Source organism: Cervus elaphus, chromosome 4 (genome assembly GCF_910594005.1).
Source record: "Cervus elaphus chromosome 4, mCerEla1.1, whole genome shotgun sequence".
NCBI lineage: Eukaryota > Metazoa > Chordata > Mammalia > Artiodactyla > Cervidae > Cervus > Cervus elaphus.
This window is the reverse complement of record NC_057818.1, coordinates 39,649,236-39,667,394: the sequence shown is the minus strand read 5'-3', so window position 1 is coordinate 39,667,394 and position 18,159 is coordinate 39,649,236. Positions and strand designations below refer to the sequence as shown.

The 18,159-nt window shown below is 40.7% G+C and overlaps 1 protein-coding gene and 1 pseudogene across 1 annotated transcript in view; both read right to left on the bottom strand.

The window, feature by feature from the left end:
- The window catches only part of PKD1L3 (polycystin 1 like 3, transient receptor potential channel interacting), an 80,869-nt gene that overhangs the window by 15,258 nt on the left and 47,452 nt on the right, over positions 1-18,159 (bottom strand). The window contains exons 22-24 of the mRNA XM_043900578.1: positions 7,709-7,808; positions 5,814-5,954; positions 4,571-4,756 (exon numbers count right to left, since the gene is read on the bottom strand). Coding sequence (XP_043756513.1) covers positions 4,571-4,756; positions 5,814-5,954; positions 7,709-7,808 — 427 coding nt within the window. The remainder of the gene's footprint in view (positions 1-4,570; positions 4,757-5,813; positions 5,955-7,708; positions 7,809-18,159) is intronic.
- Positions 1,688-2,108, bottom strand: LOC122691920 (annotated as a pseudogene).

The following is an 18,159-nucleotide window of genomic DNA, read 5'->3' as shown; positions in this document are numbered from 1 at the left end:
GAGGACAATTTGGCAATAGCTTTTTAAATGAAAAATGAATATACAGTTTTATCAAGTCTTTTCAAGATACTTATCTTACAGATATATTTGCACGAGTGAAATTATGTAAAAGGATATTAATAATAGTACTGTTGTTAATAGTAGAAGACTGGAAACAATCTAAATGTCTATCAATAGGGAGTTGGTTATACAATTTATGGTACATCCATGCAATGGCATACTATACAGTAAGTGAATAAAACATAGAAAGGGACAGCTTTACACATGCTGATGGAACAATCTCGAGGCAGCCTAAGGGGAAAAGGCAAAAATGCATGGCAGTGTTTATAGCAGGATGCTGTTTATCATCAAATGTATTTGCAAATAGACAGGTTACCTCTGAAAGAATTTATAAATATAGCTTGGAGATACTATGGGTTTAGTTCAAAACCACTGCTACAAAGCAAGTCACATGAATTTTTTTGTTTCCCAGGGCATAGAAAACTTATGTTTATGGAATTCCATGGCTGTCCAGTGGTTAGGACTTGGCACTTTTGCCAGCACCCAGGTTCAGTTCCTGGTCTAGGTAGTAAGATCCAGCAAGTCATGTGGTGTGGCCAAGAAAAAAAAAAAGTTTAGATTGAAACGTAGTCTGTTAAGTATACAATACCGTTACGTCTAAAAAAGCAATGTACATACCTTAGTTAAAAACTTAATTGCTAAGAAAGTACTTTATTTCTATAAAAAATGCTAACCATCACCTGAGCCTTCAGTGAGTCATAATCTTTTTGCAATAGTAACACCCAGGATCACTGATCACAAGGTCACCATAATAAATATAATAAAGAGCTGAAATATTTCAAGAACGACTAAAATGTGACAGACACACAAAGTGAGCAAATGCGGTTGAAGAAATGGCACAAATGAAGTTGCTTGACACAGGGTTCCCAAACCTTCAATTTGTTAAACAGACAGAGCAGAATCTCTGAAATGTAATAAAGCAAAATGCAATAAAGGTAAAAAAAAAAAAAATGCAATAAAGTGAGGTGTGCCCGTATAATCAATTGGTAATGAGGTTGCCTCTCAGAAAGAGAGAAGGGGGACCAGGGGACAAAGGAGAGTTGCACAGCATACCTTGCAGTGTATACTGTTTTTCTCCATGTTCATGTTTTAATTATTAAAAAGATGTTTTAACATGAAAGAAAAAGATTGTTAGAAAATCTGGCAGGGAAAAGTTTGCAGTAGTTATCAAAGGACCGAGGATTCTAAAGAAGGTAAGAGGAAGGTAAGGGATGATTTAACCTTCAAAGGTAGCCTCACTGTATATTCCCTAAATTAAAAGTATGCAATAATAGAATTGTGAGATTAATGGTTTTCCATCTGAGAAGAAAGTCACAAGAGAAGAAACAAGTTTAAATTGCTACAAGAGGAATTTTAATTAAATCTTACCAAAAAAATTCTTCCCAAATGTGTTTTGACTTTGGATTAGGCTATTTAGCAAAGTTATGTATTTACAGGATACAATTACTTGCCACAAATGGCTTGGCTCTCAGTATTTCTGCAAACAAGTGAACTAACGGGACTGGGCTACATCAGTTCTGAGAACAAAAAAATTTTTAGCAGTTAAAGAGTGAAAAAATGTTACTGGCAATATATAGCTTTTTAAATGAAAAATGGATATACAGGTTTTTTTTTTTTTTAAAGAAAAAACAAGAACTCAATTTTTTATTTCATCATTTCTTGCATTTGAAGTACTCCTCTATGACATCCTTGGCCTGAGACTCTTTGCCATAGTCCTTAACCACCACACAAGTGCAACAAACTACTTTACGGGGTTTTCCCTCTCTGTCAGTTTTACAGAGGCCTACATTCCCCTGGTTTCCTGTTGTCATCAACCTTAATCAGCTTGGTTTGGTGCTCAGCACAAAGTCCTTCCACTAACTTGACATACACAGGCTCTTCACAGTGGGGTGCAAGCACTCATAGACGGGCTTGGCGCTTGTCTAAGGCTTTGGCAGCTTCGTGAATTCCACGTGCTAGGCCATCGTGGATGAGGGTGGTCTTAGCGCCTCTTGCAGAGCAGTATTAACGTCCATTACACCTCCAGCAGCAATGCCTTCCTCAGCCATGGTGGTGGGTTATTGGTGGAACTGAATCTTGAATGCATCCGAGCCTCCATGCGGCAGGGAAAGCTGGATGTACAGTTTTATCAAGTCTTTTCAAGGTACTTATCTTACGGATATATTTGCACGAGTGAAATTATATATGTAAAAGGATATTTAATAGTACTGTTGTTAACAGTAGAAGACTGAAAACAATCTAAATGTCCATCAGTATCATCTACTTAATTCTATTTCTTTATCTATATCTCAGATTGCTGTTGCTCTTCCTTAGTATGTCCAGGTAACTCCTGTAACCTCTGTAGTTCTAGGAGAACCAGAGCTCCAACTGCCCCAATTAATAATAGCTAAGACTGGGACTTCCTTGGTGGTCCAGTGGTTAAGAATTTGCTTGCCAATGCAGGGGACATGGGTTCAATCTCTGGTCCAGGAAGATTCCACATGACTCGGAGCAATAAAGCCTGCGCGCCACAACTATCGTGCCTGTGCTCTAGAGCCCAGGAGCCGCAACTATAGCCTGTGCTCCACAACAACAGAAGCAATGAGAAGCCCACACACTACAATTAGAGAGTAGTCCTGGCTTGCCACAACTAGAGAAAAGCCTGCTCACAGCAGTGAAAACCCAGTGCAGCCAAAAAATAAATAAATAAATAAATAATGGCTAAGACCCATTGAGTGCCTAACACTGCTCTACGCACTTAGATCTACTAAGTTTTAAATTTTCACATCAATCTTAAAGGATAGATCCTAAGATTATCTCCATTGTATAGACAGGGAAACTGAGGCACCAGAGGTTGAGTGATTCACTCAGAAACACATTGCTGGTAAGTGGAGAGCAAGGATGTGGCTTCTGAGTCTGCACCTTTGCATCTAGTCTAGCCCGTGCATCTAGAGCTCTCTGCACCATGAGAAGCCACTGCAAGAAGCCCTTGCACTGCAACTAGAAAGAAAGGCCCCACTCTCTGCAACTAGAGAAAGCCCAGGTGCAGCAACAAAGAGTCCACGTGCTGCAAAAAAGACCCAGCACAGCCATAAAATAAAAAAGTAAATGAAACTCGGCTAGAAAGAATCAACATGCAATGCATAGGAGTTGCCACCTGTAAAATCTCTTAAATGCACCACATACACATTAAGAGCTTCCCAGGTGGTGCTAGTGGTAAAGAACCTGCCTGCCAGTGTAGGAGACGTAAGAGACGCGGGTTCGATCCCTAGGTTGGGAAGATCCCCTTGGAGGAGGGCATGGCAAGCCACTCTAGTATTTGTTGCCTGGAGAATCCCCATGGATAGAGGGGCCTGGTGGGCTACAGTCCATGGGGTCACAAAGAGTGAGACACAACTGGAGCAACTTAGAAAGGACACACGTTTAAGAAAAGACTGTACAGATGTAGGAAACAACTCACGGTCACCAAAGGGGAAAGTGGGAGAGGGATGAATTGGGAGGTTGGGCCTGACATATACATGCTACTATAAGTAAAACAGACAACTAATAGGAACATGCTGATAGCATGGAAACTACGCAATATTCTGTAGTGGCCGATATGGGAAAAGAATCTAAGGAGGGATATACGTATACACATAACTGATTCACTTTACTGTATACCTGAAACCAACATTTCCAACACTGTGAGTCAACTATATGCCTATAAAATTTAATTTAAAAAAAAGAAGAGTATACATGTTTACTCAGATGACACATCACTCAGATTTTTTTTCAGGAACTTAGGAGATATTCCAAATCTCAACAGAAAGGCACCAATCCTGAGATTAATGCATGCAGCAATCTCCAGAGCACAACTCACTTAATAAGACACAAATTTATAATACGACAAAGTTTTGGTACCTGGTTGAGAAATACTGAACAAGAAGCATTCATACTAACTCCTCTTGATGGTGAGGTTCTCTGAGGGTACAAACCACATAATACTCATCTTTTTATCATTAGCTTCTAGGACAGTTCCCAGTACACCAGTTGTTCACTACATATTCATGGAGTTGAACTAGATAACCAACCAAGAAAAGTCACACATCACAGACTAAGGAATGACTGCACATCAGGCAATGTATCAAAATATCACCCTGGTGTGAGATCTTTCTGATTACATCTGGGGTTAGAGAACAAACTTCAGCTGCATGTGGTTCGTTCCTTCACAAGGAGGCCAGCAACCCCAAGGACCACTTTAGTTACTTCTCATGCTGTAAGTGAATAAATTCTCAACTTTGTTTATCAGCCTTTAGTGAAACTTCAGTGGGAATCAGCCCTCGGGGACTGATCACCCTTGGGTGAACAGACATAAACCTGAAACTGTTTAGACGGGTCCCTAGGAGTGGACCTTTGGGTGCCCACAGAGGTGCAGTCATATTGACACAGCCAGTGAAACTTTCTCCAGTGTTCTAATGGTTACTGTAGGAGCATTCGGGAAACCAACTGTATCCCACATTTGCAGGGCTGGGCCCCTGGACTGTATTCTTACCTCTGTAATCCCCATACAGGTTGGGAAGTAGGGTGCTATTGGCCCAGGTGTAGAAATGCTTAAGAAGTTTGATCTCTGAGAAATGGTGAGAAAAGCTCTTGTGGATAGCTTGACGGAGGTAAAATCTATTGGAGTTCTGCATCGAGTAGACTGTAGTCATCAACAGGGTAAGGAAAAGGATTTGTGCTAGTACAGAAGCGAGAAAACCATAGGTGAATTTGAAAATCAAATTTCAATTCTTTGAAATTCTCTATATGATCAGACTTATGGAAGCCAAGGGGAAGGCGGGGAGGGAGAGGGATGGGCTGGGATTTTGGGGTTGGTACATGCAAACTACTATATGTAGAATGGGTAAACAACAAGGTCCTGCTGTACAGCACAGGGAACGATATCTAATCTCCTGGGATAAACCATAATGGAAAGAATATAAAAAAAGAATGTGTATATATGTATAACTGAGTCACTTTGCTGTAGAGCAGATTGGCACAACATTATAAACCAACTATACTTCAATTAAAAAAATTCTCTATACATTTTTCTTCATTTTTCCCTAAGCATATAGACTCTCACAGGTCAAAAACAGTCAAAAATTGAACTTTCACGTGACTCAACTTAATTGTCAGAGATAAGCCAAAGCATTTGGCTCCTGGTGATATCTGTAGGTGCAGCAATAGATATGTATATATTCCTTCCCAGAATTCTCTTGCCACTGATCAGAAATTATACTTGAGATACATAAAATCTCCCACAAAAATGCTTTATTTTAGTTCTAAGGTCTAAATGACCCCCCAGACAACTCCCTCGGTCTCTTCCCATCCCTCATTATCTATAGATTGTCTCAGTTCACGTGACAAAAACAGAATTTGTCTATTTTGGTCCAGAGAATCCAACAACCCAAACACTAGGTGTGCTGGACCTTGTACTTACAGGACAGCTATTTTTCAAAGCATATTCATTTTCCCTCCTCCCTGTGATGCTGATCAAGTTTCAAGATTACATTCTGCAGACAGAGGAAGTGACTTCCTCAAGCACACAATTAGACCATAAGTTCAGGAGGCCCTCCATTCACCGTACAGCCTTACGTAAGCCTTACGTACAGCCTTAATAGCATCCAGACTGTTTTGAGGTGAATACTTTAATATACTTCCCCCCCCCTTCTAGGTTTTCCATTTTATTCTCACTCCCCCTTTCCTTGCTGGGAAATGTGTTGATGTATAAACATGTTACCGTCTTCTCTCCATACCTAAAACATCTCCTGTCAACTTGCAGAACTTCTTCTCTTTCAAGGTTCTTTCTGGGCGCTTAACTGGACTGTTCATAGTGGGGGCTATATAGATGGAGTTGCTCTTATCTCTTGAACTGGGTAATGATGAAGGACATCTTGCTGTCAAAAATTCAAATGTAGGTCACAAAAAGGTTATATTTCGTTAAGTAGTTATTCATCAACATCTGCTGAGCATCTACTATGAGCATCTCCTATTAAATGCTGAAATGGAGAAAAGAAGTTACACAAGCAATACTTCCCAAACTACCATCAAAGACTTAAAATATTTCCAATCCATCAGGGACTAATACTTTTGTAAAATACAGTAAAAACTAGAAAACTGACACAGACAGAGACCTATAAAATACAAGAAAAATGACATAGAAGCCCCATTTTGAAAATTAGATTCAATAGGCCTAAAATTAGGCCACCCTATTGCTATGTTTCTAAAGGCTTATTCTGAATTTCTCCACTTATCTTGGACCAGAACCAAACAGTTTTGTCAATCGATTACCCAATGGGAGTGCTGTTCCAGAGTGGTGGTTCTCACTGTAAAAGGGGCAGGGGGATCACCTGGAATTGTGTTAAAATGCAGTTTCTGGGGTAAGGCCTAACAGCCTGAATTTCTGACAATTCCAGGGAAATGCCAGTGCTGTTCTCCAGCCCACACTGTGGGCAGAAAAATCTAGAGATGTGTAAATCAAGATGGGGAGAGAGAGGGAGTTAGACTGTAACCTAAAACATGTCAGCCTGTAGGAGCAAAGTGCTAAGGGGTCACTGGCGAGAAAAATAAACCTCCTTGAGGAATTCAGAGAAGGTGGCCCAGAGGCAGTGACAGAGGACATTTGTTTTAAATGAGTCAGACAGAATTCTCTAGATGGATAAAGATGAGGACAAGAAAGAAAGAAAGTCACTTTAGCAGAGGGAACAGCAATTCAAGAGATGGAGAAATGAAATGAGGACTGGGAAGGCAGTTTGAAGTCAGATTACTAGTTTTTTAATCTCACAAGGAATGAGATGCCAACCCCTTAGCAGCTTGTCCACCACTCAGCTTAAGAAATAAGTGGCAGCTGAGACAAAACCTGCTGTGTACCTCCTTGATGGTATCCCTTCTTTCTCTTCAGAGCTAATCCTCTCCTAAAATTATCCTCCTATGCACTTCATTAAAAAATGTGTCTCTAAGCAAGGCATGCATTTCTTGCATGATTAAAATATTGTGTTAAAAGACTTCCCCGTAGCGGGGGGTGGGTTCTATCCCTAGTCGGGAAACTAAGATCACACATGTGGTGTAGCCTGGCTGAAAACAGAATGTTGTGTTAATTTTTCTGCCATTTGCTTTTTGGCCACCTTTTGTTTGGGAGTTTCATCTGCATGGAATGAGTGGCTCTAGTCAGTTTTATTCAGACTTCCTCAGCCTTGGTGACTGAGTTGGGAGCGGGATTTAGGATTATTCTTAGTTTATAGCCAATGGTGATATTATTAACTGAAATGAGAAAACAGTAAAGAAGTGAATTTGTGGGGCAGGCAAATAATTCTGCTTGGGGCGTGTTTGAGACAGCTGTAGGCATTCAGATACAGAGGGTGAGCAGTTGGAAATAGCACCTGGGGCTCAAAGCTAGAAACACGAGGAAGGAATCTGGAATACAGGGGAGAGTTGAAGCTCTGAGTGACCTTCAGAGGGACGGATCATAAGGAGTTCTGGTGACCCACTGGTTGGTCTTGGGTCAGGGAGGGGGCATGATGGCTGGTTAGAGACAAGATCCCTGAGTGGATAAATTTATCTTAGTCAGTGAGGTGGCTGGGAGTACACTGTTCTGATATATAATTTGCTCTTTGCAAAATGAGATATTAGTTACAAGTATTAGTTGAATTACCCCAGAGTGCCAAGATCCTCCTGGTTTGATGTTCCTTCTCCCTGTGAAGTTGTGGCAGCCTGTTCAGCATCAGTGAGTAGAACAGTGTGAGGAAGATCACCTAGACAGGAAAGTCAGAGGAGGCACTAATAATGAGCAGACATCATAGAATCCAAGAAGGGGGCACCGACAGGTAGAGGTGAAGGTGGGTATGACTGTCACATCTCAGTGATCTGGCCCATTATATTTATGGAACACTCAGGATTAATTTCATTGTTATTTTTGCATAACTACAAAGACATGGCTGATATGTTGATATTTATATTTTTGCCTGTAGTCTTTAATCTGCTTGGCTAGGAAAACCTCCTAAACTATCAAATGATTTGTGATGCTTTGTATAAATTGTTCAGTAACACCTGTCTTTGGGACAACTTTGATGAGCAAGACTGAAGAAGCTATGCTTTTGAAAGTGCCAGTTTTGCTGAAGAAGGCATGGAATTTTAGAACTGAGTAAGCCTCTGTTAGGGGAAACAAGTACCCCCCACCACTCCTTAAATTTCCTTGGAGAGGAGGAAGTGCTCCAGTCCTCAGAGAACAAAGGACAAGAGTAATTCTTTCTGGCCCACTGCCGCACTCCTCGCTGTGAGGGTGTCACAGGTGTGTTTGCTCTGCAGACCTGGAGCTGCCCTCTAGTGGACGGTCTCAAGGACTAGACTTGAGGCGGACGCGCCAAGCTGCTTCAGTGTCCGACTCTGTGCGACTCTATGGACTGCAGCCCACCAGGCTCCTCTGTCCGTGGGACTTTCCAGGCAAGAATACTGGAGTGGGCTGCCGTGTCCTTCTCATCCCGACCCAGGGATTGAACCCGAATCTCTTACATCTACCCAGGATTGGCAGGTGGGTTCTTTACCACTAGCACCACTGGGAAATTACTACAAAGTACACTGGATGAACTTCCTTGGTAGTCCAGTGGTTAAGTCCATCTGCCTTGCAATGTAGGGGATGTGGGTTTGATCCTTGGTCGCAGAACTAAGATCCCATATGCCGCAGAGTAACTAAGCCCACGTGCTACAACTGAGCCCACGCACCACAACTACAGAATCCCGTGCTCCGTAACGAAAGATCCTGTGTGAGGCAAATAAGACCCGGTGCAGCCAAAAAAAATTTGGCCATAAGTGAAACGAAAGTCGCTTAGTCGTGTCTGACTCTTTGTGACCCATGGACTATTCAGTCCACGGAATTCTCCACGCCAGAATACTGGAGTGGGTAGCCTTTCCCTTTTCCAGGGGATGTTCCTAACCCAGGGATTGAACCCAGGTCTCCCGAGTTGCAGATGCATTCTTTACCAGCTGGGCCATAGGAGTTCAACCAAATTCTTTCTGTAGCAATACTGATAACTAAGCTATCACATTGGTTTTCTATCTCTTCTGTCCCTCTTTTTATACTTTCTAACTTTTAAAAACTGACATACATTATAAAAAGTTTGAAAAAATTTAGAGACTTTAAGAAACTTTAAAAATTTGGAAAGTTAAAGTGTTAGTTGCTCAGTCGTGTCTGACTCTTTGCTACCCCATGGACTATAGCCCGCCAGGCTCCTCTGTCCACAGAATTTCCCAGGCAAGGATACTGGAGTGGGTTGCCATTTCTTTCTCCAGGGTATCTTCCCAACCCAGGGATCAGACCTGGTCTCCAATATTTGCAGGTTGATTCTTTACTGTCTGAGCCATCCATTAATTATTTTTGTCTTCAACTGAACTAGTTCTCCACATCATTACATTTTCTATAACATTTTAAATGGTTGCTTAGTATCCTATTACACAGATATGGCTGTCTTATAACACATTAAGCAATGAACTATTCTTGAACATTTAAATTGTTGTCAATTTTATCATTAAAAACCACTCTGAATTTTCTCAGAAGAGACCCTTAGAAGTGAAACTTAGCAAAGGGATGTAGAATTTGAAGGCTTTCACTGTACAGACTGCCTAATTTTCCTCAACCAGCATTGAGTGCCTATTTTCCCTGACAAATGGAAACACAAATACACAATGCAAATCACTGTGTATTCATTTGTTTTTCTCTGCCACTGTTAAAAGCAAAATTGAATCTTGTTGTTCTAATTTATTTGACCGGTGAAGAGGAGCTTTTTAACAGTTTTTTTTTTGGGGGGGGTCATTGAAATAACAAAGGTTTTTTTTAGCTTTAAAAAAGTATTTACACATACTTAACCCCACACTTTTTGGTGCATAATTCTATAACTTTTGACAAATATATAGAACTGAGTATCCACTGCTATAATCAATATACCTTACAGTTTCATCACCCCAAAAAATTCCCTTGGTGGTCAACCCTTTCTCCAACCCTCATCTCTGCCAACTACGGAGTGATTCTCCATCCATGTAGTTTTTACTACTTGCAGACTGTCATATAAATGGAAACGAAAAGTATGCTTTGGGAACAGGTTTCTTTCACTTAGGATTCATTTACAATAGTACATTTGAGATTCATCCATGTCATTACACATACCAGTAGTTTGTTTCATTGATGAGTAGTCTTCTACCATATGGATGTTCCCGTTTATCCATTTAGCAGTTGACACATATCTGAGTTAGTTCCATCCTTGGCAATTATTACTGGCCACACCATGTGGCATCTTATTAATAATTCCCTGATCAGGGATCAAATTTGTGCCTAACACAGTGGAAGTGTGGAGTCTTAACCACTGGACCACCTAGGAAGTCCCATTCTTGGCAATTATGAATAATAAAGCTGCCATAAGTATTCACAGAGTTTTGTGTGAATATAGGTTTTTATTTCTTTTGGGTAAGTACCTAGGAGTGAAATTTCTAAGTTATTAATTTTGCAGGAAACTGGCAAACTGTTTTTCAAAGTGTCTATGCCATTTTTACATTTCTACACATTCTACCACTAATGAATGCGAGTTCCCAGGTACTCTGCATCTTCACCAGCATTTGGTATCATCAATATTTTAGTCATTCTACTCCAGGCAATACTCCAAAGCTACAGTTATCAAAACAGCATGACACCGGCACAAAACCAGAAATATGATTCAAAGGAACAGAATAGAGAGCTCAGAAATAAAGCCACACACTTATGGTCAATTAATCTAACAAGGAGGCAAGGATATCCAAGGGAGAAAAGACAGTATTTTTAGCAAGTGGTCCTGGGAAAGTTAGACAGCCACATGTAAATCAATAAAATTAGAACACATACATAAAAATAAAACTAAAAATTGCTTAAGGACTTAAATAGACATGACATCATACAACTGTTAGAATACAGGCAAAACATTCTCTGACATAAATGGTACCAATGTTTCCCAAGGCAATAGAAATAAAAACAAAAATAAAACAAATGGGGCCTAGTCAAACTTCTAAGCTTTCGTACATTGAAGGAAACCATAAATGAAAACAACAACAACAACAACAAAATACACCTACAGACTGGGAGAAAACAATTGCAAATACTGTGACCAACAAGGGATTAAACTCCAAAATATACACACAGGTCATACAACTCAGTAACAAAAAACCAATCCAATTACAAAATGGGGAGAAGACCTAGATAGACATTTCTCCAAAGAAGACATACAGATGGCCAACAGGCACATGAACGATGCTTATCATCACTAATTATTAGAAAAAGGCAAATCAAAACTACAGGTGAGGTACCACCTCACACCAGTCTGAATGGCCATCATCAAAATGCTGGAGAGGGCATGGAGAAAAGGGAACTCTCCTACACCATTAGTAGTAATGTAAATTGGTGCAGCCACTAAGGAAAATAGTATGGAGGTTCTTCAAGACTAAAAATAGTGTTGCTTATGATCCAGGAAACCCATTCCTAGACATAAATCCAAACAAAACTCTAATTCAAAAAGGTACATGCACCCCAATGTTCAAAGCATTTACAAATTGTTCTGGCTTAAAACTCAACATTCAGAAAACTAAGATCATGGCATCCAGTCCCATCACTTCATGGCAAATAGATGGGGGGAAAAAATGGAAACAGTGATTTTGGGCTCCAAAATCACTGCAAATGGTGATTGCAGTCATGAAATTAAAAGACGCTTGCTCCTTGGAAGAAAAGCTATGACCAACCTAGACAGCACACTAAAAAGCAGAGACATTACTTTGCCAACAAAGGTCCGTCTGGTCAAGGCTATGGTTTTTCCAGTGGTCATGTATGGATGTGAGAGCTGGACTATAAAGAAAGCTGAGTGCTGAAGAATTGATGCTTTTGAACTGTGGTGTTGGAGGAGACTCTTGAGAGTCCCTTGGACTGCAAGGATATCTAACCAGTCAATCCTAAAGGATGCTGAAGCTGAAACTCCAATACTTTGGCCTCCTGATGCGAAGAACTGACTCCTTGGAAAAGACCCTGATGCTGGGAAAGGTTGAAGGCAGGAGAAGGGGATGACAGAGGATGAGATGGTTGGATGGAATCACCGACTTGATGGACTTGAGTCTGAGTAAGCTCTGGGAGTTGGTGATGGACAGGGAAGCCTGGCATGCTGCAGTCCATGGAGTCGCAAAGAGTCAGACATGACTGAGTGACTGAACTGACTGACTGATGTTCACAGCAGCACTGCTTACAACAGCCAAGATGTGGAAACAACTTGAATGTCCAACGACAGATGAATGGATAAAGATGTGGTTCATATTTACAATGGAATTCCACTCAGCCATTAAAAAAGAATAAAAGAATGTCACTTGCAGCAACAAAGATGGACATAGAGATTATCATACTAAGTGAAGTCAGAATGACGCCATACCAGTATATCACTTATATGTGGAATCTAAAAAGTGATACGAATGAATTTATCTACATAAAACAGAAACAGACTCACATACATAGAAGACATATGGGACTTCCCTGGCGGTAGTGTATAAGAATCCGCCAGTCAAGGCAGGGTACACGAGTTTGATCCCTGCTCTGGGAAGGTTCCACACGCTGTGGAGCAACTAAGCCTGTGCATCACAACTACTGAGCCTGCAGGCCTAAAGCCCATGCTCCACAGCAAGAGAAGCCACCCCAATGATAACCGTGTACACCACAATGAAGAGGAGACCCGACTCACCACAGCCCGAGAAAGCCCATGCAAAACAATGAAGACCCAGTACAGCCAAAAATAAACAAATAAAATTATTAAAAAGAGGGACAAGACATATGGTTACCTGTGGGGGGGTGGTGGATAAACTAGGAGACAAATTAGATAAATTAGCAGATACAAACTACTGTATATAAAATAGATAGTTCAGTTCAGTCGCTCAGTCGTGCCCGACTCTTTGCGACCCCATGAATCGCAACACGCCAGGCCTCCCTGTCCATCACCAACTCCCGGAGTTTACTCAAACTCGTGCCCATCGAGTTGGTGATGCCATCCAGCCATCTCATCCTCTGTTGTCCCCTTCTCCTCCTGCCCCCAATCCCGCCCAGCATCAGGGTCTTTTCCAATGAGTCAACTCTTCGCATGAGTTGGCCAAAGTATTGCAGTTTCAGCTTCAGCATCAGTCCTTCCAATGAACACCCAGGACTTATCTCCTTCAGGATGGACTGGTTGGATCTCCTTGCAGTCCAAAGGGCTCTCAAGAATCTTCTCCAACACCACAGTTCAGAAGCATCAATTCTTTGGTGCTCAGCTTTCCTCACAGTCCAACTCTCACATCCACACATGACCACTGGAAAAACCATAGCCTTGACCAGACGGACCTTTGTTGGCAAAGTAATGTCTCTGCTTTTTGATATGCTATCTAGGTTGGTCATAACTTTCCTTTCAAGGAGCAAGTGTCTTTTAATTTCATGGCTGCAGTCACAATCTACAGTGATTTTGGAGACCAAAAAAGTGAAGTCTCTCACTGTTTCCTCTGTCTCCCCATCTATTTCCCATGAGGTGATGGGACCAGATGCCATGATCTTAGTTTTCTGAATGTTGAGCTTTAAGCCAACTTTTTCACTCTCCTCTTTCACTTTCATCAAGAGGCTTTTTAGTTCCTCTTCACTTTCTGCCACAAGGGTGGTGTCATCTGCATATCTGAGGTTATTGATATTTCTCCCGGCAATCTTGATTCCAGCTTGTGCTTCTTCCAGCCCAGCGTTTCTCATGATGTACTCTGCATATAAGTTAAATAAGCAGGGTGACAATATACAGCCTTGACATACTCTTTTTCCTATTTGGAACCATTCTGTTCTTCCATGTCCAGTTCTAACTGTTGCTTCCTGGCCTGCATACAGGTTTCTCAAGAGGCAGGTCAGATGGTCTGGTATTCCCATCTCCTTCAGAATTTTCCACAGTTTATTGTGATCCACACAGTCAAAGGCTTTTACATAGTCAATAAAGCAGAAATAGATGTTTTTGTGGAACTCTCTTGCTTTTTCAATGATCCAGCAGATATTGGCAATTTGATCTCTGGTTCCTCTGCCTTTTCTAAAACCAGCTTGAATATCTGGAAGTTCTCAGTTCACGTATTACTGAAGCCTAGCTTGGAGAATTTTGAGCATTCCTTTACTAGCATGTGAGATGAGTGCAACTGTGCGGTAGTTTGAGCATTCTTTGGGATTGCCTTTCTTAGGGATTGGAATGAAAACGGACCTTTTCCAGTCCTGTGGCCACTGCTGAGTTTTGCAAATTTGCTGGCATACTGAGGGCAGCACTTTCACAGCATCATCTTTCAGGATTTGAAATAGATCAGCTGGAATTCCATCACCTCTACTAGCTTTGTTTGTAGTGATGCTTTCTAAGGCCCACTTGACTTCACATTCCAGGATGTCTGGCTCTAGGTGAGTGATCACACCATTGTGATTATCTGGGTCGTGAAGATCTTTTTTGTACAGTTCTGTGTATTCTTGCCACCTCTTCTTAATATCTTCTGCTTCTGTTAGGTCTATACCATTTCCGTCCTTTATTGAGCCCATTTTTGCACGAAATGTTCCCTTGGTATCTCTAATTTTTTTTTTTTTTCTAATTTTCTTGAAGAGATCTCGAGTCTTTCCCATTCTGTTGTTTTCCTCTATTTCTTTGCATTGATCGCTGAGGAAGGCTTTCTTATCTCTCCTGGCTATTCTTTGGAACTCTGCATTCAAATGGGAATATCTTTCCTTTTCTCCTTTGCTTTTAGCTTTTCTTCGTTTCACAGCTATTTGTAAGGCCTCCTCAGACAACCATTTTGCCTTTTTGCATTTCTTTTCCATGGGGATGGTCTTGATCCCTGTCTCCTGTACAATGTCACCAACCTCCGTCCATAGTTAATCAGGCTATCAGATCTAGTCCCTTAAGTCTATTTCTCACTTTCACTGTATATTCATAAGGGATTTGATTTAGGTCATACCCGAATGGTATAGTGGTTATCCCTACTCTCTTCAGTTTAAGTCTGAATTTGGCAATACGGAGTTCATGATCTGAGCCACAGTCAGCTCCCGGTCTTGTTTTTGCTGACTGTATAGAGCTTCTCCATCTTTGGCTGCAAAGAATATAATCAATCTGATTTCAGTGTTGACCATCTGGTGATGTCCATGTGTAGAGTCTTTTCTTGTGTTGTTGGAAGAGGGTGTTTGCTATGACCAGTGCGTTCTCTTGGCAAAACTCTATTAGCCTTTGCCCTGCTTCATTCAGTACTCCAAGGCCAAATTTGCCTGTTACTCCAGGTGTTTCTTGACTTCCTACTTTTGCATTCCAGTCCCCTATAATGAAAAGGACATCTTTTTTGGGTGTTAGTTCTAAAAGGTCTTGTAGGTCTTCATAGAACCGTTCAACTTTGGCTTCTTCAGCGTTACTGTTTGGGGCATAGGCTTGGATTATCATGATATTGAATGGTTTGCCTTGGAAACGAGCAGAGATCATTCTGTCGTTTTTGAGATTGCATTCCAGTACTGCATTTCAGACTCTTTTGTTGACTTTGATGGCTACTCTATTTCTTCTAAGGGATTCCTGCCCACAGTAGTAGATATAATGGTCATCTGAGTTAAATTTCACCCATTCCAGTCCATTTTAGTTCACTGATTCCTAGAATGTCGACATTCACTCTTGCCATCTCCTGTTTGACCTCTTCCAATTTGCCTTGATTCATGGACCTAACATTCCAGGTTCCCATGCAATATTGCTCTTTACAGCATCGGACCCTGCTTCTATCACCAGTCCCATCCACATCTGGGTATTGTTTTTGCTTTGGCTCCATCCCTTCATTCTTTCTGGAATTATTTCTCCACTGATCTCCAGTAGCATATTGGGTACCTACCGACCTGGCGAGTTTCTCTTTCAGTATCCTATCATTTTGCCTTCTCATACTGTTCATACTATTTATCTATAAAAGAGATAAACGGGGTCCTATTCTATAGCACAGGAAACTACATTCAGTATCCCATTAATAAACAATGGAGAAGAATATGAAAAAGGTTACACATATAATGGAGTCATTTTGCTGTATAACAGAAACCAATACAACACTGTAAATCAACTATGCTTAAATTTTAAAAAGTGTCTTTCATGGAGCAAAATGTTTAATTTTGATGAAGCCCTATTTATCAATTTTTTCTTTTTTGAATTGTGCTTTCGGTAGAGTTAATATAAAAGAACTCTTGAAATGCAAGGAGATCAAACCAGTCAATTCTAAAGGAAATCAACCCTGAATATTCATTGGAAGGACTGATGCTGAAGCTTTGATACTTTGGTCACCTGATGTGAAGAGCCAACTCACTGGAAAAGACCCTGATGCTGGGAAAGATTGAAGGCAGGAGGAGAAGAGGGCAGCAGACGGTGAGATGGTTAGATAGCATCACTGACTCAATGGACATGAATTTGAGCAAACTCTGAGAGACAGTGAAGGACAGGGAAGCCTGGTGTGCTGCAGTCCATGGGGTTGCAAAGAGTTGGACACAACTGAACGACAGAACAACACAAGAACTCTTTGCCTAACTGAAGGTTACATAGATTTTCCCGTATATTTTCTTCTAAAAATAGTTTTATATAATTTTTTTTCTACAAACTCTTACATTTGAGTATATAATTCCTTATTAAAATTTTTAAACATACATAAAAATTGGAAGATACAAAAGCTAACATTTCACCGTATTTACTTTTTGGAACCATTTGAAAATAACAGACATCATGACATTTCATACCTAATTAAAGGTAGTTCTCACTTTGCATGGCAGTACGGGATCACATAAATGATCTTGCAACCTGAAACTGTGCAAGGTGATCTTAATCGTCAGTGGGGAAAATTATGATTGTTCTGTGACATCTAAAAATTCAGGAGACTTCCCTGGTGGCTAGTTGTTACAACTCCTTGCACTCGAAGCAGAGGGCCTGGGTTGGATCCCTGGTCAGGGAACTAGATCCTGCATGCTGCAACTAACACCTGGTGCAGCCAACTAAATTAAGAGATAAAAAATAAAGACAATCTTCTACCTCAGGAAAAAAAAAGACATGTCAAAACATTAAAATCTCTTATCATGGGCTATAAAGGTACAAGGAAAGATTTAAAAGCAGTAGAATTAGTATGTAATTTAAAACATCAGAAACATTAAGAGTTAAAGTTATTTCTTGAAAAGAAAAACTCATCAAGACTAATTTGAACAATGCCCTCCTTCCTCTTATTGTATAAGTTAGAATTTGGGGACAGCATCTTTTCTGTCCGTTTGGTGAGCTGTCATACTGTTTTAAGTTTGCACTGGCTTCCAGCCTCTTATCCTTTCTGCTTTCGATGCTGCGAAATATCTCTTAGAGTTCATTTAATATTAGTTTTTTTTTTTTTTGCCAGTGTTACTTCCTCCAGGAGGTCATCATCCTTTTCCTCATAACCAATTTCTTTATTTAGGTTGGTAAGTTCAACTTTACTAAATTCATCTGGCCACCAGGCAATCTTCCTATGGGAGCTGCTTCTCGGATAACTCCATTCACACTCTATTTCAAATTTCACTTTGCATTATCATGTTGCTAATTTGTTGCATTTTTGTCTTTTTGGGCCAAATTCCTCTTTCCATTATCCATTTTACGGTCAAATGTCACAGTTTATGACAGAGAAAAGAAAGTAACAAACTATACAATATGCTGTCTGTACATAAACGGGATGGCCAGTGACCAGCCACCCAGGCTTTGATATGTGACAGGACTGGTCATGGATCATGACGGACACCTAAAAATACATGTTGTGTATGTAGTGAATCATGGGCTGAAGGTCTAGTAGTGGCTGGTGTTTTATGTAATCACTCATAGTTGATACACCATGCTGAGATTTGAACTGTCTTGCTGACAACCGGTGTTATTTAACTGAACCATGGTAACTGAAATTCATGCACAAACTACAACAGTTCAAGGCCAGGACTGCCTGTTTTTAAGCATGTGCCTTCTAAAAACTGGAGCTTACCACTGGAGTGCTAGTGGTACAGAATCTGCCTGCTGATGCAGGAGATGCAGGTTTGATCCCTGGGTCAGGAAAATCCCCTGGAGAAGG